Here is a 24,343-nt window from a genome sequence, read left to right as displayed (position 1 = left end):
TTATTGAGGGCTTACTGTATACAGAGCACTGTCCTAAGCGCTTGAGAGAACATAGTATGACAGGAGTTGAAAGTCTACAGGAAATACAGAGAGTTGGGCAAAGGGACAGTGAGGTCCATCATACATAAGTCAAGTATGCTGGCTGTACTTCAAAAGGAAAAAACGGTCATTCCCACTAATACGCTTCTAACTGCACTGTCCTGGGGCCACTGAGCCACTTTCTTTCAACCAGGCTACTGACTTTACTTCAGAACATTGATACTCACCCCAGCCTCATATATATCCCCATACTTCACCATTTCCCCCACCTGTGATTCATTTTAATGCCTGTCTTTCCCTGTGGAACGTAAACTCCTTGTGGGCAGGGATAACATTTACCAACTCTACTATACTGTACTCTGCCAACCACAAGCGTAGAACAGTGCTCTGCACACGGTAAGGCTCGATAAATACCACTGATTGATTGAACACTCTCTCTCTCCCTTCCATTCCTCCATCCCCCGACCCCCCACCTCAACCAGAACATGGGTCCAGTCCCCCGCTGAGAAATTGAGCAACTCTCCAAAGCCAGAGGCCCTTACCTTGGACAAAGAGACCAACTTCAGACATTTTAAGGTGTGATTTCCTTTGGTCAAAAGCCTCGATCACTTTCCCTGGTGCCAAGTGGAAAAATCCCGCTGGCTTGGATGTCATGAAAACTAGTATGACCTCTAAGGGGAAGGGAACCTTTCAACACCTCAGCTAGAAAAATTCACTTGGCAATGTCTTCAGCCTAGGACTAGCTCAGATGGAGGCCTGAGCTATTTTCAGCACATTCTGAAACCTTCTGACCCTACTTACAAGAACTGTCAACGACTACATTCCAAGGAACCAGTGGCTTGGTGATCAATTTCTGCCCTTTCAGTACTTCAGGTTTTGGGGGGTTTTTTCCACCTTTTAAATGATACCTGTTAAGCACTTACTATGTACCACGGTCTGTTCTAAGCCCTGAAAAAGGTACAAGATAGTCTTGTTGGACACAGTCCCTGTCCTACATGGGATTCACAGTCTTAATCCTCATTTTACAGACGAGTTGACAGAGGCAGAGAAGTGACTTGCCCAAGGTCACATGGCAGATAAGTGACCGAACTGGGATTAAAACCTAGAGAAGCAGCATGGCCTAGAGGAAAGAACATGGGCCTTGGTGTCAAAAAACCTGGATACAAATCCTGGTTCTGCCATTTGTCTGCTGTTTGACTATGGACAAGTCCCTTCACTTCACTTTGCTTCAGTTACCTCATCTATAAAATGGGGATGAAGACTGTGAGCCCCATGTGGGGCAGGGGTTGAGTCCAATCTGATTACCTTGCATCAACTCCAGCATTTAATTCAGTGCCTGGCACATAGCAAGCACTAAATATCATAAAAACTCCCAAAGCCCAGGGCCTTCTAACTGCCAGGCCCGTGCTCTACCCACTAGGCCAACCTGTTTCTGAGGTTGTCCGCAACACAAAATATCATACAAAAAGTTTGTGTCTATGGAATCACCTGGATGTGGGCTAAAGAGTGAACTAGCATGGAGACAGTGAGTCAAACATGGTATTACAAAGGGTCTTTTGAGCTCATTGTGGGCAGGAATATGTCTATTGTTATATCGTCCTCTCTCAAGCACTTAGTACAGTGCTTTGCACACAGAAAGCGCAAAATAAATACAATTGAATGAATGAACTGCTGTTTGCCCCAATGGTGAAGTAGATACATCATGCCCGCCCCCCACCCACGCACACTCAATAAAGACTATCAAGTGATTGAGAGCAGAATGATAGAAATGGGGTGTCAGGTAGTAGCTCCCTCTTTCTTCCCCTGACCTGAAGAAGCTGGTGCCTCCGTCTTTCCCTGCCAAGGAACCAGTTCTGTGTACAAGGCCTATCACAGGAGATAAGATGTGACCACTGCTCATTTTGGGGGTAAGAATGCAAATTAAATGAAGGAACAGAACCAGGATTTTGGCTTATTAAACAATCTATTGCCTAATTACTATTTCTTACCTGCTATGAGTCAGTGAAGATTCTGATTAAGTCCACTCCTGAATTTATAGTAAATACTACAAAAAGAGTGGGGTCAGTAGTGTACCCTTTACCGCAGGGGACCGTGCTCTTGTCTTGGGAGAATCAGCTCTCTTTCCCTACTGGCTGCTGGGCCAACACTACTCCAAAATTTTTCACAACACAGAAAAGTGGAAGCCAACTACCTGGGCATCATCATGGGGCCCCAGGCAAGTTATCCCTGACAAGGTAGAAATGGGGAAGTGTGCTGAGGCTGTTACAATCTGGGAAGATTGGCTGTGTAGACCGATGTAGTCTGGTATGGGGCTGGAACACAATCCCAAACACTTTCATTTATGCCCCACCAAACCCACTTGGAAGAGGGCACGAGCATCTCTGTCCCCCAAAACCATTCCCCGCAGGCACTGTAAAATGCCACCTATACATGTCCTGGTGATAAATCTGGGGTAAGTCTCTCAAAGGAGAAAAGGCCCCTTGTAGGGGATAGGGGATCAGCAAAGCTAAATAGATGGCTTTTACCCCAGCCCCAGTTTTCTTCCCTGACTCTGAGTGACCCCCACCCCAATTCCTGCCTGGAGGGAGTGGTTTTGCATCCATTATACCGCGTGGGTAAACAGGAAGAGAGAAGAGAAGAATTACCGCTGCTATCCCGAGGGCTGTCATTTTCTAAAGTGTTAACTTGAAAAATGACTGAGCATAGACTGCACAATCTATACTGGCATCTGGAAATGATATGCAAAATGTTATGGGAGGTTTATGCCAATACACTTGTGTCCTTCCTGACTTTCGTGCAGCTGGCTCTGGCCCTTAGGAAGATCATAATCGAGACCCCCCTGGTTAATAATCACTCCCCTTCCCTCTTCCTACAAAACAGCTGGAAGAGACCAGCTCCTATAACGATCATTAAGAAGGCACCTCCCTGTATTTCGCAAACACTCCTGCGGTACCACATGCCTCTTTAAGCAAAGTTGTTGGAAGGAGGATCTATCATGGGATGAGGAACTTCCACCAGGTTCCTTTCACTGGAGAGTCTGAGAATCAACCCCATGTGGATTACAGCGCTGAGCAGGAAGATCCCATGAAAGTCTTGTTTCCAATCAATTGCCACACTGGGAATTTTATGTTTCCCTTGAAGGGAGCTGACAAGACAATTCAGCACAACGCTGAACAGGCCGGAGCTCTGTGATGGGGCAACGTCGGGCAGGCCAATAAAAGGGCAGGACGCGATTCGTGTCCAACCAGCATAGGCACAGGTCACACGTCCCTCCACATACATGCCACAAAGTCAGTCCTGGCAATGACACAATATAACGCCGGCGCAACAGAAGTGGAGAAGCAGTGTGGCCTAGTGGAAAAAACACGGGCCTGGGAGGCAGGGAACCTGGGTTCCCATCCCACCTCTGTCTCTTACCTGATGTGTGACCATGGGCACGTCACAACTTGTCTGGGGGCCTCAATTTCCTCATCTGTTAATGAGCATTTAATATGTGGTCTCCCTCCTAGACTGTGAATCCCATGCAGATGTAGTGATAGTAGCTTTTATTAAGCGCTCACTGTATGCAGAGCACTGCGCTAAGCACTGGGAGAGTACAAAGGTGGGAATTAGATAGGGTCCCTGTTAATTGAGTAGGACAGGGATGCCCTTAGCACAGTACCGGACACACGGTAAGCACTTAATTCCAAAATTACTACAATTGTTATCACAACAAATGCCATGGACCCTAAACCTGACATCCATCCACATGGTGAAACAATGAATCACAGGATCACAATCAGGGCAGTTGAAAAGCAGAAGGTTTTGAGGAAGTGGAAGGAAGGAGAAACACAAACTGCTGCTTTTAATCCAGCTCCACCAAGGGAAGCACATAGTTCCATTTCAGACACAGTTCCTCCTGCCACATGGATCACGTTCGAGAGGAAGTGATATGGGGATGGTCCACAGGGTCTAACGTTGCAGGGGGGCACCCCTCAAAAGAGGGAGGGGAGAAGGGTTTAACAGAAAGAAAGCGGAAAACCGGCACCATTACGTTCCAGGAGCACTCCACAGCAGGAAGTTTCAAATGGAGACGGCCGGGAAGAAGGAGTTAGTCAAATGAAGGGAGCTTGGGGTAGGAAGCAATTACTGCCACTGGAATTGAATTTGGACCCTGAAACAGAACACACCAACAAGAGATGCAGCAATCACACTGTGGTCAAGGCCCCAATTTTAAGCTTTTCCCATGAGACACTTCTGGAAGCACAGAATTGTCGGGGAGCTCTGCCAGTCCCCAGGCATCCACCTACAGGGGAGCGGATTGCTGCTACGATACCCCAACGCTGGCAAACCCACTGCCTCTGTCCCTTACCTTCTTCCCAATGAGTTTCTTCCGCAGGAACTCCCGGGCCTCAAACATGTATGGGATGTCATAGAGGGGGCGCAGCTTCTTGTTCTTGTCCTAAAAATACAGAAGAGGAAAAAACAAGTCAGAGAAGATGGCAAATAACTCTAAGCAGCTACCTGTGCTGCCAGCCCCTGGTGGAGGCCACGACACAGCTCCTGGTCTGTAGTCTCTGGAAGGTAGCTTTGAAGGTCTGCAACATCCATGTGGTTCAAAATGCTGAGAAACTCCTTTCTGGGGGCAAGATCACCCCCCTTCCCCAAGCTTTGCAGGGGCTGGGTTCAATCTAAACCTAAAGCACCACAAGAGTCATCCGGCTTCTGCTGGCCCTTATCTTCACTCTGCTTCCAATCGCACTCCCAAAAGGTAAAACCCAAACTAGTCCTATTCCAATGGACTCAGGTCCTAAACTTATTTGTGGAACAGTGGGTCGTCAGGACATCCGCCAGGTTAACCGAGCTCTCCATCTTTATTCCCCTCTCTCTTCCCTGGCCTTGGTTTTTCTCTCTCCTACATCTCCCCTGGTCCTCGGCTACAGGGGTTTGAGGAGGACCAAACACTGCTCACAGAGAAGTCAATCATTGGCAGCCTTCAAATCTGGGACCCTTCCCAGCATGGTCCCTGGGCCATTTTTAATTATACATTTGGCAAATGCCCTAATGATACTGTAGGGTGTGAGAAGAAAGCTAACTCTGCCTACCTAACCAGGTGTCTCAAAGGGTTTGCTGGGTTCAACTTGCAAACCACTCTCCTGTTTCTAAGCTATGGGGTGATCTAGTGGAATTTCAGCACGGATCCAGCCTAACACCAGGAAGAGGGTTACTCATTAAGGATGCATACTATCCGCCACTTACTAAGAACCCACTGAGGAAAGGCTTGCTGCTCTGCCCTGCTGTTCCTTACCATTCCCCATCATCCCGAACTACCTCAATGTGGCTTCTAGGTAGCTGCCAGGGAGCTCGTGGAATCCAATGCCCACCAGGAGAAAGGAAACCATCCGGCCAGCCCCCTTGACCTGGTGGAAAGAGCATGGACCTGGGAGTGAGAAATCCTGGGTTCTAATCCTGGCTTTACCCCTCACTTGCTGAGTGACCTTGGGCAAGTCACTTAACTTTTCTGGGCCTCTGTTTCCTCATCTGTAAAATGGAGAATAACATCTGTGCTCCTTCCTACTTCGACTTTGAGCCCTGTGTGGGATGGAGACCTGTCAAACCTATTATATCTATTCCATGGCTTAGTACGGTACTTAGCACATAGTATATGCTTAGCAATACCTAGACAATGGACACTGAAACAAGTTTTATAAAGCCAGGGTCAGGCCAAAGGATCTAGATTTACCAAGATGACCTGCTCTCTGATCAGTGGTTCCCCGGACCCCAAACTGAGCCAGTGGCCAGGCAAAAGGATGGTTTGCTTTCAAGACCAATCGATTATATTTATTGAGCAATATGTGACTGTGGGTCTAAACCGAGCAATTTACCCCAACAAGGAAACTGAGGAAATGGCACAGGTGCGTGAGGGAGACAGACTGAAGAGCCATGCTTGGCAGCATAAACATAAGCTTGCCCTAAGACGATGAATACGGCAAGCCTCGCGTTTATGTCCCCTGACAGACCTGTCATCCGCTCGCGCCATTCAGCATTCCAAATGCTGGGCTCTAAGCAGAGGCTTCTGGAAGCTGCACGCCCTTTAGCATGGTTTATGATCACGCTTAAAGAGGCATTAAGAATCTCCCCTTGGCAGGAGCTGCTAGGTGTCAGGAATCTCCAGGGTGATTAATACAGACAAAGTCATTAGATGGCTGACTCAACCCCCAGGCCTAGAGGAGATCCCACATCTTCCCCTGGCACCCAATCGTGAAGTCCCCATTTCTGAAGGAAATGGTTGGAACGAGCTTAAAACCCAAATCGCCCAGTGCCTGTCATCATGTCCAGCAGGACCAAACCCCCATGGCCCCCAATGCTCCTCTGCAGGCCAACTCCCTTCAGCCTTGGCTCAGGGTCCCAACCTCACTTGTGATGACCCAAGTGAATCACCACTGCCTCATGCTACCCTAAGATATCCCACGAAGAGAGCAGTAGTAAGAACGGGGGGGGGAGCGAGGAGAGCCCGATTAGACTGTAAGCCCGTCAAACGGCAGGGACTGTCTCTATCTGTTGCCGACTTGTTCATCCCAAGCGCTTAGTACAGTGCTCTGCACATAGTAAGCGCTCAATAAATACTATTGAATGAATGAATGAGAGCCCCGGACTGTCATGTCAGAGAGGGAAGAGCAGAGGCACGGTGATCTGCAAAAATCCCAAAAGAAACAGGAGTTGACTACTCCAAGCCATGAGCACACAGCTTTTAAAATGAGTATTCCACCCAGCCTGCCAGAACCTAACAGCCCCAGAATGCAGCAAATGAACACTCTTTTCCCCAGTTTCTCCCTCTCCCTCACGCTGAATGACAATTTCAACTATTGGGCCATGGATTTGGTAGGCTCCTTGAAAAGTGTCAGGCGCTCAACCCACCGCTGCATTTCATTCCAATGAAGGAAGGGGGACAGCCCTGAGAAACTGCAAAATTACCCAAACTGCCAACCGCACAAAAGCATTTAAGTTTCTTAGGAGGCAATCCAAGATAGGATATCAACAGTGAAAAAGCAGGACACCTACCGAGTCACGCCTCCTAAAAGAGACTTGTCTGGTTTCAACATGAAAAAATAAAAATAGACCACAATGGCTGTTCTTCTGGTGGGTGGATGATACACAAACCCAAGATGTACAGTGATTGCTGATCACCCTGGGAGACGATGTGCTGGGAGGAGCCTGTGATGCCTTAGACTTGATATGGAGAAGATCTTGAGACACTCCTAGCTGAGGAGAGAACGATCACCCCCATCAAAGCATCAAATGGGGCTGTCTTGGTGTTATTATAGGCAGCCGTTTGGAAAAAATTTTTTGCAGGTGCCAGAGTTCATTGGAGTTGGATAAGAACAGCTAGCAGTTCATTCATTCAATTGTATTTTATTGAGTGTTTACTGTGTGCAGAGCACTGTACTAAATGCTTGAAAAGTACAATTCAGCAACAAATAGAGACAATCCCTGCTCAACAACAGGCTCAGAGACTAGGAGGGGGAAAACAGACTTCAAAACAAGTAACGAGGGGATCTCCACAGGTCTTCCCGACAAGACCACAGAAAGACCACTGATGGCCATCCAACCTTTGGTGACCCTTTCAAATATTTCATAACCTTTTCTCATGGCACTATTCAATTCCCTTAGCTATAAGTTACACATTCCTTTAGCTTTCCACATTTTTCTTCAATCAGTGCAAAGTACTGAGTATCTCCTATGTAGAGTTTCTGTGTATTTTCCCAATTGCTTGGGAGAATACAAGTCATGACCCCTGCCCCTGAGGAGCTTACAATCTAACAGGGGAGAAAGACATAAATTAATTTACTGACTGGAGATTTGGCAAGAGGGTTTAGTGGATAAGTCGGTCTGGACTGAATGAAGGGCTACAAGAGGCCGAGAGTGGAAGATGGGAGGAGGCATGACACTGGGAGAAGAATAAATTATTGAGGGAAGCCTCCTAGAGATGACTGGAGCTGTGAACAGATCTGGTGGCAAATGTGACGGGGGAAAGGAGCCCTAGAGAGAATGTGAATGGGAGTTGAAGGAGAAGAGTTGAGAACAAAACACAGAGGGGTGACTTGGGGAGGGATGAAGTGTATGAACTGGGATGTGGTGGGAGAGGGAAGTGAATAAGGAAAATGGAGAGAACCAGTAAAGCCAGTAGTTAGGAGTTTTTGCCAAGAGGAATGGGTAACCATTGGAGGTTTTTGAGGAGTGGGGTGTTTGCAGAGGGACATTCTGACGAAGTTATTTGGGCAACAGAATGGAGGAGAGAGGCTGATGCAACCATTTAGACAGGTTCCGAGACGCACCAGGACCAAAGCAGGGTCTGTTCGACGGAGTGGAAGAGATAGATCCAAAAGATGCTGTGGAGAAATAACTTGACTAAACAACCGCCTCAGTTGATTGCCAATAATGTTCATTTAATGGACGTATGAATTAAATCCTTTTCTATCCCAATGCCCCCAAGACTCCTCTGCTTAATCCGTGGTCTCTGGTCTGGGTGATCTCAACCTGCCACTAGAATATGCAGGGCAGCCTGCCTTTTCTTTCCCTCCCTACTAGTGCTTCCCAAACGTCCCCCGCTGAGGGAGGGACACTCCTAATTTCCTGGAACCACTGTCCTTTTAGTACAGGCGGTGCCAGGTGTTGCCCACCACCGATGCATTGCCTCAGACAGGCTGCATCCCTTACCTGAACCCTACATCAGGGAACAATAATAACGACAATAATAATTCTTGTTCAGAGCTTATTATGTGCCGGACACTGTAGTAAGCCCTGGGGTAGATATGTGGTAACTGGGTTGGACAAGGTCTCTGTCCCACATGGGGCTCACAATTTTAATCGCCATTTAACTGATGAGGTAACAGGTATGGAGAAGTCAAGTTACTTGCCCATGTTCCACACAGCAGACAAGCGATGGAGCAGGGATTGGAACCCAGGTCCTTTTGATTCCCAGGCTCACGCTCTACCCATCAAGTCACGTGGCTTCTCCTTGTTCTTGTCTGTCCGTCTCCCCAGATTAGACTGTAAACCCATCAAAGGGCAGGGACTGTCTCTATCTGTTACCAATTTGTACATTCCAAGCACTTAGTACAGTGCTCTGCACATAGTAAGCGCTCAATAAATACTATTGAATGAATGAATTCTCCTTTCCCTGAGCCTCCGGCCCACACAACCCACAGCGGCCCGGTCCCCCGCTCCTCCCTCCACAGCGGGCGGTTGCGAAGCCAGACTCGGACAGAGGACGCGGCTCTGAAGCCCACGAGCAACTGAACTGCATCGGCCACGGTCCCTCGATCTCGGTGGCTCTGGATCCTCATAATGCCCAAATGATTCGGAGGACGGTCATAAAGAAGGGAGAACTGAGGAGACCAGCCCAAACAGCTGGCTCAGCAGACTCCGACTGCACACATTTTAGGATGTTCGTTTAAAGGGTGTGAGGAATGTTGATTACCCCTTCCGCTGTTCGGTGGTTGCGGCCATGGAACGGGGAGGCAGCAGGGCCAGGAACCGGCGCCCCCATGTGGTCTCTGTGATACCTCTGACTGCAGCCACCTCGGATTTTTTTTGGCCCTTTAAGTGTTACTCTATCTCTTCAGAGCATTACATTAGCATAGAAAATCCACTAGTCTCTGCTATCACTTTGGGAAGTGGCTGGAGGCACCAGGGCTTCAGGCGAGCAGAGGGTTTCACCTGGGTCATTCACAGTCAACATGCATAGATGACAGTCTCAGGAACAACGCCGGCAGCAGAGATTTGATTGTACATTTCCACTTCTAAATACAAGCAGGTTGCGTGACCTGGGCATGTTGCCAGGGAGGGTCATAGCAACTCCCGTGGTCATCAAGCGGTGGTATCCTGGGGAACCTTCACTCTCCTAGGCCTCTTAGCTGTGAAGCGCACGTTCTCGGTTCACAGGGACTTGGGCTTTAGAGCCTCAGAGCAGAGGCGGGAAATCTCCCGGGGGAACCTCTCCTGGCGCAGGCAGCAGGAGACGCCCTGCTTAGCCCTCAACGGGAAAGCTGGAATTCCCAACTAAGAGCCCAGGAAAAATAAGATCCAGGGAAGAGTGATCACAAGTATACCTTTTCTCACTCTCAAACTTGAGTTTCTTCAAGGGTTCCCAGCACGGCTCTGCCACTCGCCTGCTGTCCGGCCTCGGGCGTATCACTAAACTTCTCCGTGACTTGGTTGCCTCGTCGGTAAAATGGAGATCTGTTCTCCCTCCTACTTAGACTGTGGGACAGGGACTGTGCCTGACCTAATTATCTTGGATCTACCCCAGCCCGTGGCACAGAGTAAGCGCTTCACGGATACCACAATTACGATTATAACAGTTACCCCGGAGGGGAAGTGGCTTCCCTCCTTTGCTAGTGCCTGGCAAAGGCAAAAATATCAGGAAGGACCTGTTCTTCTTTCATCAGGTGCAAAGGCAGCATATATTATGGGGGCCTAGGCCATGTGGCTGGGCAGCTTCCAACGCCACAACTGCCTGGAACATATTTCACACTTCTCCCTGAGCGGGGAAGGAAAAATCGTCAATCCACACAAAAATACCTCACTGCACTTTAAAAAATAAAATGTACATGAACATATAGATCTATATCTAGCCATGTGTGAATGCACTCAAAATGAAGCAGGGAGGAAAGGGGGGCCTGAACTCACCCTGTGTGCTCCATCCTCACTTCACTTCCCCTCACAGTAGGTAGCTTCCTGCTCTCCTTTACTCAATGCTTCCCCACAGCAATAAACTTTTGGGTCTGTCAAGTTGCCACTTCAGAGGGAACCCTTCTCTTGGCTAATCCAAGGCTTTCAGGGGTGAAGGAGGCGGAGGGAAAAGGAAGTAACCTGCCGTCCCCCTCCTTAAAAACAAAACTGCCAGCAGCAATTACTTGAACCAGACTTGCCCACCGGGAAGCAGAAGCCAGAAGAGCAATGCCAGCAGGTTTCTAGCAAGGCACAAGATCAGTGCAAGTGGACTAGTGGAAAGAGCAGGAGCCTGAAAGTCATTGAACCTGGGCTCTAACCCCAGTTCCGCCACTTGCCAGCTGTGTAATCTTTTGGGTAAGTCCCTTAATTTCTCTGTGGCACAGTTTCCTCATCTATAATATCAATCAACCCATCAATGGTATTATTTATTGCGTGCTTACTGTGTGTAGAGCACAGTACTAAGCCTGGGAGAACTGATAGACACATTCCCTGACGACAGCGAGTTTACAATCTGAAGAGGGATTGTAAACTCAATCCTGGTCTCCCTCCTGCTTAGGCTGTGAGTGCCCTATGGGACAGGGACTGAGTCTGACGTATTTTCTATCTAACCCAGCACTTAGCACACTGCTCAGCACATAATAAATAATAAAAATATTTGTTAAGCAGCTTGTCCTGTTGGAAAGAGCGGGCAGCTCTGCCAAATGCTCAGACAATTGCTATCTGTGTGACCTTGGGAATGTCACAACTTCTCTGTGCCTCGGTTTCCTCAAGCTGTAGAATAGGGATTCAATATCTGGTCTCCCTCTCTCAAGACAGTGACCCCCATGTGGGAGAGTGACTTTGTCCAACCTAACTGACCTGTACCTATGCCAGGGCTTGGAATAGCGTTTGACACATAGTAAGTGTTTAACAAATACCATCAAACAAACCAAATTTAATTAATACCACAATAATTATCATCCCTATATTCATATCCCAGAATGCAAAACACTGTGCTGAGCAGAATGGGAAGGCAGTATCAAGTAGATCTCTGAGCACTTGGGGCTACAGTAAGGTCTACTGACTTTCAGATTTTCTGCATGGTCCCGGTAGCCAATACCGGCTGAAGTGCCAGCCTTTGGACAATTTCACAGCAGCAAAAACAATAAGGAGCAAAGTGAATTCACTCAGTTTCCCGTCCTTGAAGGAGCTCAACCCGTTATCTCTGGTGCACAGCATTTGATTATATTCCACAGAAACTTGCACCAACTGAAATTAAAGCACCGTTTTCAAGATCATCACGTAAAGAATTTCTCTTTAGAGACCACTCTTCCTCTCAATTACGATTGCAAACTGAACATAAGAGCATTTGGAGAAATATTTACTCTTTCTTGCGGAGATACATAAGGGGGAAGGAATAATGAGACAGGAGCAAAATAAAAAGCCATGCATTAGCTTTTTTAAATAGTAAGGATTTTAGGAGCAAAGTGCTTTTAAAGCCTCTAAGGACTCAAAAACCATTATCCACACAGAAAAACCATATGTGGGAGCTTCTCTTCGCTACAATACTTGTGCAGCCATAGCAGAACACATGAAATAAAAGAACGGCACTACCCCTCACAGACGTAAAATCCAGAGATAGGCTCTTCTGGAGGGGAGAGGATACACAGCCGGCAGCTAAACTGCTCTGACTCCTCTCACCCTGAGGCAAGGCTCTGGGATGGGAGTTGCCAGGAGCCAGGATATTCTTTCCTGCTCTGGGATGGGGAACAAAAGTCAAAACTTCCTGCTGCTGTCCCTGGGTGGGGATTTGGCTTTCATCACCAATTCGACTGGGATGGCAAATGTCGGAGGGAGTAGTCACTCTTGAGTACTGAGAGGCAGCGTGACCTAGAGGAAAGGTCCGGACTGGGAGATGTGGCTCGGACACTTGCCTGCTGCGTGACCTTAAGTTGCTTAACCTTTCTGCACCTCTGTTTCCTCAACTTCACTAAGGGGGTGGTGTATCGGTTCCCTTCGCACCCCTTCTAAAACTGTGAGCCCCGGGTGGGACAGAGACAGTGTCCAGTTGGATTTTCTTGTAACTATCCCAGCATTCAGCAGTGCTCCTGCCATAGTAAATGCTTAACAAATATTACTAGGAGTGAGGTCAAAAATGCCGCCAGCCGCTATGGTCCATTTCCTTAGCATCCTCCTCCTCAGGATCACAAGCCTCAATACAAATATGATCCTCATATAACGGTGTAAGGGAGGGTCGAAGACAATGGAAAATAAGCAACAGAAATGGTGATGGGGAGGCCGATTGTCTCAGATTCTGCAGAGGCCACAAGGAGGCACTTCCCAATCGGTGAGTCCCATGGCTGCTACCCAAACATGGATGGTCAGAGAAGGGACTACTGGTGGGAGGGGAAGTTCATCACCAAAATGTACAAAGTGGGTGACTGCTTAGTTTTAGAATGCCTGTAAAAAGAAGACAGGTGGCATGGGGCGGGGCGGGGCGGGGCGGGGGGGGGGGGGGGGGGGGGGGGGGGGAGACGGGGACGGGACGGGACTGACACGAGAACGAACTCATGAGTTGTCACAGAGCAAGGCCAGGACCAGAACTCAGTGAGAAAAGTCAAGATTGCCCGGCCATTCTGACAGCTAGTGTTCTTTGCCAAACTCTGAAACTACCTTTCATAAATTTTTAAAAGCAGCACCGTCTGTAGATTATGAGTGGGAAAACGCAAGCATAAAATGACCGAGTCAAGATCCCATGGGTCCAGAAAAGGCTTGGAAGCCCTTGGAATAGAATTTACTGAGTGTATGGGGTTGTTCCCTAATGGGCATGACCATAAGCAGAGTCAGCAGGCTTGAGAGAGGAGAGGTTGGCTTGCCTCAACTCAACTCTTAACGCAAGCAAACGTTAAAGAAACTTCCATTTGATGAGAAAAAAAAACAGTACAAGTTGAAACTTGAAACTTGAGATGGAAAACCCCAATTGTGCACTCATTTGGGGGGTGCTTTTAGACACGCTTGCCACCTTCCCTGACACCAAGTAACATCTCTAAGCTCATGATGAAACTTGGGACCCAGCCAATCCCTTTAACCCGCCCTTCTCTGGACTGCCAGGAGAAGAGTTGGGGGAGGGGGAGACAGGCTGGCCCCGAGGTTCAGAAAAGCAGCCCAGAAACCTCCTACTTCCAGGCAGGCAGCAACCGCGTGTCGACGGAGACAAGCCAAATTTGGAGTCACACTCCAGGCCTTCTGGTCGCCAGGCTATTGCTCTGATTGATATGTATTTAGCACCTGCTAGATGCCAAATGTGTACTAAGCGCTCAGGAGCACAACAGAAGCCAAATACGCATAAGCTGCCCACAAGGAGTTTATATTCTAATAGCCCCACAAAGGGCAGCCCATGAGATATTCATCTCTCTCAAGCGCTTAGTGCAGTGTTCTGTATATATAGTAGGCACTCAATAAATGCCACTGATTCATTAATTGATCCTCCGCCTCTGATTTCCTGGGCAGTTTACCTTTCTCTTGTGCTACCATTTAACAGAGAGAATGAAAGGACTGCAAATCTAATAGGATCCCCACCTGCTGGGATGTGGTAGGTAGTAGCTAGTGAAATGGCACCAGGTCTCACCAGATAAAAGACATTCCCAGAATGATGGTGATTTTGGACACTAGCAATCCCGACAGAGAAAATGAGGGCGATAGTATCCCAAAATTGATAAGATGTTTCTGTCGCAGGAAAACTACTAACGAGGATGAGGAAATGTGCTTCGTATCCAAACCGTATACTCTTTGATATTTTATTTCAATGAAACTCTAGTATGAAAAGGGATTCACATAGACAGCTCAGGTTAAATATATTGACGAACCCCGCATTAAGGAAATGGTGTGTGTGCCTTGATCGACAGTTGGCAAGCACATTTTTTCCAACAACGCATTCTATCTAGACAGGCATGCTTTGTCAAAAGAATGTTCCCTGATTCCATAACAGCATTCTGTCAAAAACATAGTGAAAACACTTAGTAAGGGAGAAACGAGGGGAAGAGAATTAAACCCCGGTTCTGAATTTCTAGCTCGGCATGACCTTCTCCAGGCTTCAGTTTCTTCATAATGAAAGAAAACATCAGGATATGATATACCCACATTACAGGAGAGAAGAGATCAGAGCACAGTTTGCATCACAGCGGCTTCGCTCAACGTCTCCCCAGAGCCAACAGGTCCAAAAGCCACCACAACCTCCAATGCTCAGTTCTTATACTCCCAGAGGACAAGCATACAGCTAATGATGTAACTCAACTTCAAAAACATAAAAAATTAAACAGCCAGGGTTAAGATCTCTGTCACCTGCCGCTGTATACTGTTGGACATGTATAACATCTCCTATATCGTCTGAAACAAGTCAAGAGATGGAGAATTCAACACAAGACTAGGCTGAATAAGGTTAAACAAAATCAATTAACTGCAAATATTAAAGTGTCCCTTTAATCGATTATGGATTGGCCTAGCTATTGACTATCATACCAAACCAAGTTATTTAGACTTCCAAACTGCCCGTTTTCCCCTCACCGTCCCACCCTCCACCCCAGCTGCTGGATAAAAGCTGACAAAGGCACACAAAATTATCCACAGTGCATTTCCTCTGAAAGGTTAACTTTCTAATGCTTTTAAGATACCGAAGCTTAGCAGTGGCTTCCTAAGAACAGATGTAGCTGTCGCAAAGGGGAGCCTGGAGAAGTTCCGTTTTCACGGGGAACAAAAAAGGAAAGAAGCAGGCAGTGAAGGACGGTCAAGTTCTCTTTGTTCTAGAAAGGCTAACCGGCACAGTTTTATTAAAATGCAATGTTTCGTGTGCTCTGAAATAAGCAAACAACCCAGAATTAAACATTTCAGTGGTAAATCTGAATCTTTATATACACCTGCTCCAGAAAGGATGAGAAACTTTCAAGTGAAAAATGTGTAATCAGTTTCAGACAGTACAGGGGGTTTGGTAAGGGGGGAAGCAGGCAAGGGAGGGGGTGAAGAAAGTTAGAGGGAGAACAGAATCACCCTGAACCAAAACCACAGGTCATATTCTTCTGAGAAATGACAGAAGCCAAGGATGGAAAACTTGCAATCGTATAATACCGAAGGCTTACTGTGTGAAGAGGACTGTATTAAGCATTTGGGAGAGTCGAATACAGCAGAGTTGGCAGACAAGTCCCCTGTGCATGATGAGCTTACAGTCTAGAGGGGAAGAATAAATTACCCATGTGTATGTAAGTGCTCTGGGGCTGAGGGAGGGGTGAATAAAGGGTGCAAACCCAAGTGCAAAGGTGACTACTGAGGAAACTAGCTACCTGCCCTTTTTGAATTTCACTCCAGTCAACTGAACTGAAAGCGGTAAGCTTAAGCCTAACAACTTGGCCTATATCCTGTTTGCTAATGACAAAGAAAGCTTTTCCAGCCACCTCCCTCTCCTCCTTCAACAACTTAGGTTAAACAAGTAAAACTCAGGCTATACCCCACCTTACTTCAAACACAGGTACAAGACAGAGGAAAACCTTCCTGCCCTCTGACCACATGCCTTCTCCTTCAAAAGCTAAAAATCCAACAACGGAAGATGGATTTTTGCATCTAGAGACCTGGTGACATAAGGGGCAGGCCTGTACAGCTCGGGGGCTAACCCATTTTACTGAGGGAGTTTTTCTCTTTTTTTTCCCCCATTTGGTCTTTTCCACCCCCATCTAATAAAAATAAATAAAATGTCATTTCTGGAACATCACGGACAAGGCCTGGGGGCGGGGGAGAGGGGGCGTGGGGAGAATAGGAAAGGAAACCTTTCCATTATTTAGCGTGTGCCAGAACAATCTTCAGAATGAGGCAGATTTCCAGTCAAATCTTCCCAATAAATCCTCGAGCATTCAAAAACGAGCCTGAATTATGCCAGCGCAAGCAGGAAGGCCTCCCTTCAGACACTGGGTTTCTGCCTTGCCAGTCGCATCACTCCAAGGTCTAAATCAGGCTGCCAGAGTGAGTGCCACATATTTTATCCCCCAAATCCAAGGGACTTTCAGGCTGTATTTAAACACACAGTAAATCGGTCCCTGTACCGGTGGCAGGACAGATATCATTTTAACCCTGCACAACGGAGATGACTAACTTTTATTTCACAGTCCAGTTGCTATCAATCAGGGAGTTACAGCCCCATTCATCACCGGCTCCAACCATGGGCAAGCGCTGGCAAATGAAGTCACTGGAACAACGAATGGCCCAGACAGCCTTCTCATCCAGCACACTGCTTGCATGGCAATTTCTGAACACCCATCACCAATGACACCCAGCATTCAAAGGAGAGAAGACAACAGAGCTCAAGCCCCGAGGCCTGATGGGCAGCTTCTTTGGGGCAAGGGTCAGGTCTAACCATACTCTCTCAAGTGCTTCCGAGAGTACTCTGAACACAGTACACGTTCGATAAAGCTGCACACGAGATGCTGCATGGCCTAGTGGATAGAGCACGGGCCTGGGAGTCAGGAGGACCTGGGTTCTAATCCCAGCTCCACCACTTGACTGCTATGAGACTCTGGGCCAGTCATTTCACTTCTCTGGACCTCAGTTACCTCAAGTGTAAAATGGGGATTAAGACGGAAAGCCCCATGTGGAACAGGGAGCTCTGGTTAGCTTGTCCGCACTGATTTGCTTGTATCTACCCCAGTGGTTAGTACAGTGCCTGGCACTCAGTAAGCGTTTAACAAATACCATTTAAAACAAATAAAAAACACTAATTGATTGAGAGTCTCGGCAGCACACCCAGGATCCGATGATGCTGCTGTCAGGGAGAATACTGACTGGAAGGACCATTCCATTGGACAGCAAGCTCCTCGAGGGCAGGCATAACGTTGTACTGTTATACTCTCCCAGGTGCTCTCAAATACAGTGTGTAGCATGGAGCAGGCATTCAATAAATCCAATTGATCAGACACTCATCTAACAGAACAGTGCTTTGCTTGTGGAAGTATATGCTGATGGTTCCAGAAAAATAGTAGATAAAAATGACACCAGAGTGCAGAGGGACATCTTCGAAGTAGTGATTCTGCCTGGGGTTTTTAAGTTCACCGTTTTCCCACACTTCCTTCTGGGGCTGCCTGTGCAGTTCTTCAAAGCAAGCCCCCAGGAAAGATGGAAGGGAAATAAGGCCTTTATCTCCTGCAAATAAATTTACACAGCATCTGGGGAAGGAGGCAGATCAATAATATCAGCTCAGTGTCAGTATTCCCCTGACAATGGTTGGTAAAGAAACCACAACTTTGCCAGGACAGGGAGGAAGAGTCTGGATCTCATCGCATTTCCTTCAGCAAAGTAAGAGGACAACAGAAGAAACATGGGAATGCTACTTAAAAAAAAAAAAATTATCACAGGAGATTTGGCTTCACATGATCGGGGAGGTTCAAAAGAGACTCAAGAGTCCAGGCAACAGTTCCCGTTTTAGCTGACCTCCACTCTCTAGAAACAGGTCACTTCCTTGGTACAGCACAAGGTGGTGAGGCATCTCCTGAGCGATGCTGCTGAGAATGCAGAAACTGCTCAGTCGGCTTTGACGAAAAGCCAGATTCCCCAGCCACTCCGCAAGGAGTTCAGCTAATAAATCCTGCAGCAATGAGCACCACCTCAGTCCGGGAGGCTGTAAACAAGCCAGACCGTTCAGAAATACTGGTTCTGAAATCTCATAATAATCATGCTTGGTAGGATCCGGCGTGGACTGAAATTATGAGACTGACACAGACCAAGTAACCTAGACCCACGGCCCTGTGCACGGTGGGATTTGTTAGGCTGCTGGGAGCAGAAGGATTTTTGCACATGTGCAGGGCAACACAGAAGGCGGCAATGTGGCCAAAGAGAGAGGGCACGGAACTGGGACTCAGGAGATCTGGATTCTGATCCCAGCTCTCCCACTTACTTGCTGAATGATCATTAGCGGTATTTACTGAATGCTTACTATGTGTGGAGCACTGTACTAATTGATCGCCCTGGGCAACTCACTTCATGTCTCAGTGCTTCAGTTTCCTCATCTGAAAATTTGGGACAAGATACCTGCTCTCCCTACATCATGGACCAGGAGTCCCATGTGGAGCAGGGACTGATTGCAATTGAATGACTTTAACTCTATCCCAGGGATTAAGTACCATGTTGGTTGGCTAGTCATACACCCTTAACGATCAAACAATGGTACTTAGTGAGTGCTAACCGTGTGCAGAGGACTATACTAAGCACTACCATGGGACAAGGACTGTGTCCAACTCGATTTGCTTGTATCCACCCCAATGCTTAGCATAGTGCCTTGCACACAATAAGCACTTAATACCATAATTATTATTACCATAATGAATAATTAACTAAATGTTCAGTTTCATCACAGCTACCACCCTTCCAATATGGTCTATTGCTGTGAGGCAATGAAGATGGTAATGGCATAGGGAAAAAGAAGAGAGGAAGAAGAGAGGCATAAGCAACTTGGCTTTCTAATTTCTAGCCCAAGCTGTGCCAAGTTCTGACTTAATTTACCTATCCCAATTCCATCGGCCTAGATTCCAGATCAACCCGTTAAGGCTACTCTACCACAGAAGGTTCCAAAACCACCTACTGTTTGGCTGAGGTCTGAACTTCCCCTATCCCCTCTCTCTTCCATCTCCAAAAATAATTATAATCCCAATCCCACCAATTTGCTACTTCGGCCAACGGCGTGAGAAGAAGCATTGGCGAGTGCAAAGAGCATGGGCCGGGGAGGAGGAGGACCTGGCTTCCAATCCTGGGCTGGGGAGACGGTGGGCACTCATCTAGCCGGGTGATGCTCTCCTTCTCTTGAGGCAATCTCCTTGCCTGGTGATCGCCTCACAGATGCCTAATTGTAGTTAGGCTGCCAGTGCCCAGTTGTACGGTCGGAATCGTTTTCGGCAACATCACCAGCGAGGCAATTAAGTAATTATTTAGGTGACATTCTCCCTGAAGCTAGAACCGCCAACACACCATCAGGTTGATAGGAAGCAGGAGTGCCAAATGGTGTTTTTACTTAGCCCAAGTCTCTGCATTCAAAAATAGAACGCTTTGCTTTCTTTTAATGATTGATTGCGGGGAATTTAAATGGTACGTCAATAACGAAAACAACAGATGTGAAAAAAGGCGACCAGCACACTGGGCCGCCAAGCATCCCTTGTGGCCTCCGCTGGGGACAGGACATTGAGCTGACTGGTCCATCAGTCTGACTCAGTACCGACTAACTCTTGTTCCTCTCGGGTGAAAAAGGAAAAAAGCCGACAGGTCTGAAAACAAGAAGTATTCACTCCAGGCTGGAAACTGGATCGATACGACAATGTGCTTAGTGGAGCACTTTGGATGCCCCTAGGAGCAAAACTACTGATGACAATGATATTGATGAAGAGAGCGGAGAGGGAAGTTCAGTTCTGAAACCTCAGGTCCAGGAATCGGCATGCATGAATTATGCTGCCTGTGGCCTGAATGGTGTTATTTTACGCACTTTCGTCCCCGGTAGACAAATTCCCATTGAGGCATAGAACGTGAGGAGCAGGCAGGCAGTAATGCAACACACTGCGAGGAGTACACAAACGATATGTGCATAACCCACTCATGGTTGGCGTGACCACAGCATAGTGCCGAGACCGTGCATCTGCGGTAGAAAACTAGCTGGTGGTTGCCTTGGTAGCTGCTGCAGGCTGCACCGCCTGTGCCGGCCGGCTATTTTTCAGGATTCCTGTCAGGCTCCTTCTCTTGGGGTAGTTCTTGGGTTAGTAAGAGGAAAGCCACAACAGGCATTCTCCAAGTCGCTGAGCTGGTACTAGAATCCAGGACTCCAGAGCCTGGGAGTACCCGTGTAACCCGAGCAAAAGTGCAACAGGCAGACTTCCCCTTTGAATAACACCACAGGCATCACTATTCCTCAGAGCAAGCCTGCTTTCCTAGATCCCTGGACACCGCTCAAGGCATTCATGAGATCACCTTCCAGACTACAGCCAGAACATGAAATGCAGGCCAGGGGAATGAAACAGAAGACAGAACTTCTCAAACTTTTATGGATTTTCTCACCCTCTCCTTTTAATGTAATTGTCAGTCAGCTCAGATTATGTTACCAGTTGGAGATCTTAAACTTTAAAAGAAACCTTTACAAGTTCACCTTTAAAAATTCAAAGTAGCAGCGAAATAGGCAATGAATTTAGAATTACTTAAATGTCTATCTGGCACAGGCTGTTAAAGTCTTAATCCCATAGAGCCTACCACTAAATGGAGAGCAAGAAAAGAGAAAAGGAGGCAGGGAGGGATGGGGGAGGAGCAGCAAGGCCTCATATGTATTTTAGGAAAATGAAAATTCAAACCCCAGAATTCCTCAAAAACCAGCATCAGCCTGCAAGAGGCCAGCACTCAGAAAGGCTTTGGGGCATCAGAATGCCAGTTCCAATTAAGATGATCACAAAATGCCTTGCAGTTAGCAAATAAATAAATAACTTATGTTTCAGCAACATCAAAGAACCTGTACAGCCTGGAGGTCAGATAGAGGGCTAAAACCACAGTTTCCTCTCTCTTTTTAGGATTGAATTCAAAGGGATCACTGGGCTGGCTGAATTGCTACAGAGCACAGGCCTGGGACCTGGGTTCTAATCCTGAACTCGCCACTTATCTATGTGACCTTGGGTAAGTCACTGAACTCCTCTGTATCTCATCTGTAAAATAGGAATTGAAATTGTGAGTCCCCATGAAGGACATGGATTACGTCCAACCTGATTAGCTTGTATCTATCCCAGCACTTAGTACGATGCCTAGCACAAAGTAAGCACTTAAATTCCATTTTAAAAAGTAATTTTTTTAAAAGTCAATCCTTTCTTCCAGGCAATTAATCATCTTGTAAAAGAGCCTTGAAGCATCTGGTAAGCACTATCTTTCAATTTATAGCCAAATCCTGCGACTTCCGGCCTTTCCCCACCCCCTAAACTATCACCACCCTGGTATATGCTTGGGTCAGGTCACATCTGAGAGAACTGCATTTTCCTCTCTGGCCTCCCAGCCTCAACCCTACTGCAATTTCAACACATACTGCTGCATGAATCACCTTCCAGAAGCATTACTTGGCTCACAACTCTCCTCGACCCTCCACTTGTATCCTAGGTCTCACTACATCAAACCCAAACGCTTCGCAATTGGCTTCGAGGCTCTCCACCGCCTTGTCCCACCTAACCCGTCTGCTTCTCTTCACTTGCTCATCCCCTATTTCGCTGTCCTTGTTCCTTCCAAGGCAACCTTCTTAGCTGTACCTTACCTGACTCTACCTGCAACCCATCGCTCATGCTGTTCCTCTGGCTTGAAACTCCTTCCCTTCCCCAAATCTACCTGAACATGGCTCTTATGTTCAAAGCCCTCCTGAAAGTCAGCTCCCTCCAACAACCTTCTGATTCATCACCCTATATGGTTACTAAACCCAGACAACTCTACTTCTGTCAGCAGTACTTCTGAACGTTAAGTTTCTCTTCTAGTTATACATATCTTAATGACTGCCACGCCATTTAGAAAATAAATGCCTGGCGGGCGGGGAACTGATCAATATATTTTGCACTTCCCAAGCCCTAGTACACTGCATCAAGTGGAAGCTCATAAGAGTTATTGTGACCCATCCTAGACCTGAACTCAGTAAACAGACATCAGAACCCAGGCACCTGAGCCCCTGGCTGTATGCCCTTAGTGAGGTGATTTATTTATTTTTTTTAATGACATTGAAAATCTCAGCAGCAAGTGGCTGTCAGAAATATTGCAAAAATTCTTAGTCATGAATATTTAACTTCCTTATACCCAATACTGGACTCTGGAGTCTTTGCCCACAGAAATAAATGCTGAGTCCCCCCTTACTTCTCCCTGTCATGACCTTTTCTATTCCCTCACAAGGCTGAGAGCAGCTGAGAGGAAGACAGAGGGGCCAGACTGTCATTTCATTCCCATCTCAGGCAGAACTTAAACAATGAATACAAATTTGTTTGCAGCTAGCCTAGCTGCTCCAAATTGGGTAATTCAGAAGAGCCAGAAGTTTCTGCCCAGAGGCATCACCAAACTTCTGAAGCTTCGGCAATGACGGCCGATATCTTTCGTCTCTTTCCTACAGTTAATGCATAAAGTTCACACCGCGGAGGCAGTGCCCAAACGCAATGGTTCAGCACATTGTTTTCTTGCCACAACAATTTCATGGCTCCAGTAGCCAATGTACAGAGAATTCACACCCGCTAAGTTGATTAAAACAGAATGCTGCCTACGGCGTACAGCGTGCGATTTGCCTTTCCGATACCTTTCTAAATGCTTGCATTTTAATTTACCCATAAAACAATTATTTAAACTGGTACTTGGGCAATAGAGGGGGAAGAGGGAAGTGAGAAATGGGTCCATTGCCTTTCTTTATCTAGCCAGTTTCGCCTACAGGAACTCAACCCTTCAGTGGTGGGCAGTGTTTGGTGCCCTGAGGGAACTCAGACCATATGTCCTCTTGGCCCGAGGACAACACAGGAAGGAAAGCCTTACTAGCACCCTGTTCCCCCAAGACTCCCTGTACTTAACCACACACACTTCCTCAGACACATTAAATGGGCACACCTTCTCCCTCAGGCCTGGAACTCCCTCCCCCTTCATATCGGACATTCCACTACTCTCCCCCACCTTTAAAGCCATCCTAAGAATCAAATCTCCTCCAAGAGATCTACCTAGATTAAGCCCTTTATTTCTCCTCTCCGCCTTCCCCTGTGTTGACTATGCCATTTGGCTGCATACCCCCTAAAGCATCCTCATATTCACCCCACCTCCCCTCTGTGAATTTATGTAACTTCTCATCTATATTTCCCCTATCCCTTATCTATTTTAATGTCTATCTCCCCATATAGACTGCAAGCTCCCTTTTTATGATATTTGTTAAGCACTTACTATGTGTCAAGTACTGTTCTAAGCACTTGGGTGGACATAAGTTAATCAGGTTGGGCACAGTCCCTGTCTGACATGGGGCTCATGGTCTTTTTAGAAGGGAGGATAAGTATTGTATCATTGTTTTGCAGTTGAGGAAACTGAGGCACAGAGGTTTAGATAAGGTAGACAAGCTAATCAGGTTGGACACAGTCCATGTCCCACATGCGGTTCAGTGTCTTAATCCCCATTTTACAGATGAGGTAACTGAGGGACAGAGAACTTAAATGACTTGCTCAAAGTCACAGAGCAGGTAAGTAGTGCAGTCGGATTAGAATCCCGCTCCTCTGATTCCCAAACCTGTGCTTTATCCATCATGCCACGCTGCTCCTGTGGCCGGGGATCACATCTACCAACACTGTTGTACGCACTTAGTACAATGTTCTACCCTCAGTAAATGCTCAATAAACACCACTGGTGGATTGATTACCTGCAAATCATTTCACTGTCTGTATCCTCCCACTATACTGCAAGCTCCTTGAAGACAGTCCACTAAATGTGCATTTAGATGTCCACTAAATCTATTATACTCTCCCAAGCACACAGTTCAATGCTCTGCACACAGTAAATGCTTCATATGATTGACTGATTGTCCCACCTTCTGGGCCTCTTTCAACTTTCACGCATATTGACAGAA

The 24,343-nt window shown here is 47.0% G+C and overlaps 1 protein-coding gene across 1 annotated transcript in view; it reads right to left on the bottom strand.

The window, feature by feature from the left end:
- Window positions 1–24,343, bottom strand: part of SND1 (staphylococcal nuclease and tudor domain containing 1) — a 382,537-nt gene that overhangs the window by 247,645 nt on the left and 110,549 nt on the right. The window contains exon 11 of the mRNA XM_029072845.2: window positions 4,391–4,480. Within this exon, the coding sequence (XP_028928678.1) occupies window positions 4,391–4,480 (90 nt within the window). The remainder of the gene's footprint in view (window positions 1–4,390; window positions 4,481–24,343) is intronic.

The sequence above is a fragment of the Ornithorhynchus anatinus genome, chromosome 10 (genome assembly GCF_004115215.2).
Source record: "Ornithorhynchus anatinus isolate Pmale09 chromosome 10, mOrnAna1.pri.v4, whole genome shotgun sequence".
NCBI classification, from domain to species: domain Eukaryota; kingdom Metazoa; phylum Chordata; class Mammalia; order Monotremata; family Ornithorhynchidae; genus Ornithorhynchus; species Ornithorhynchus anatinus.
Note: the sequence above shows the minus strand (reverse complement) of the source record. Positions and strands in the feature narration are given on the sequence as shown.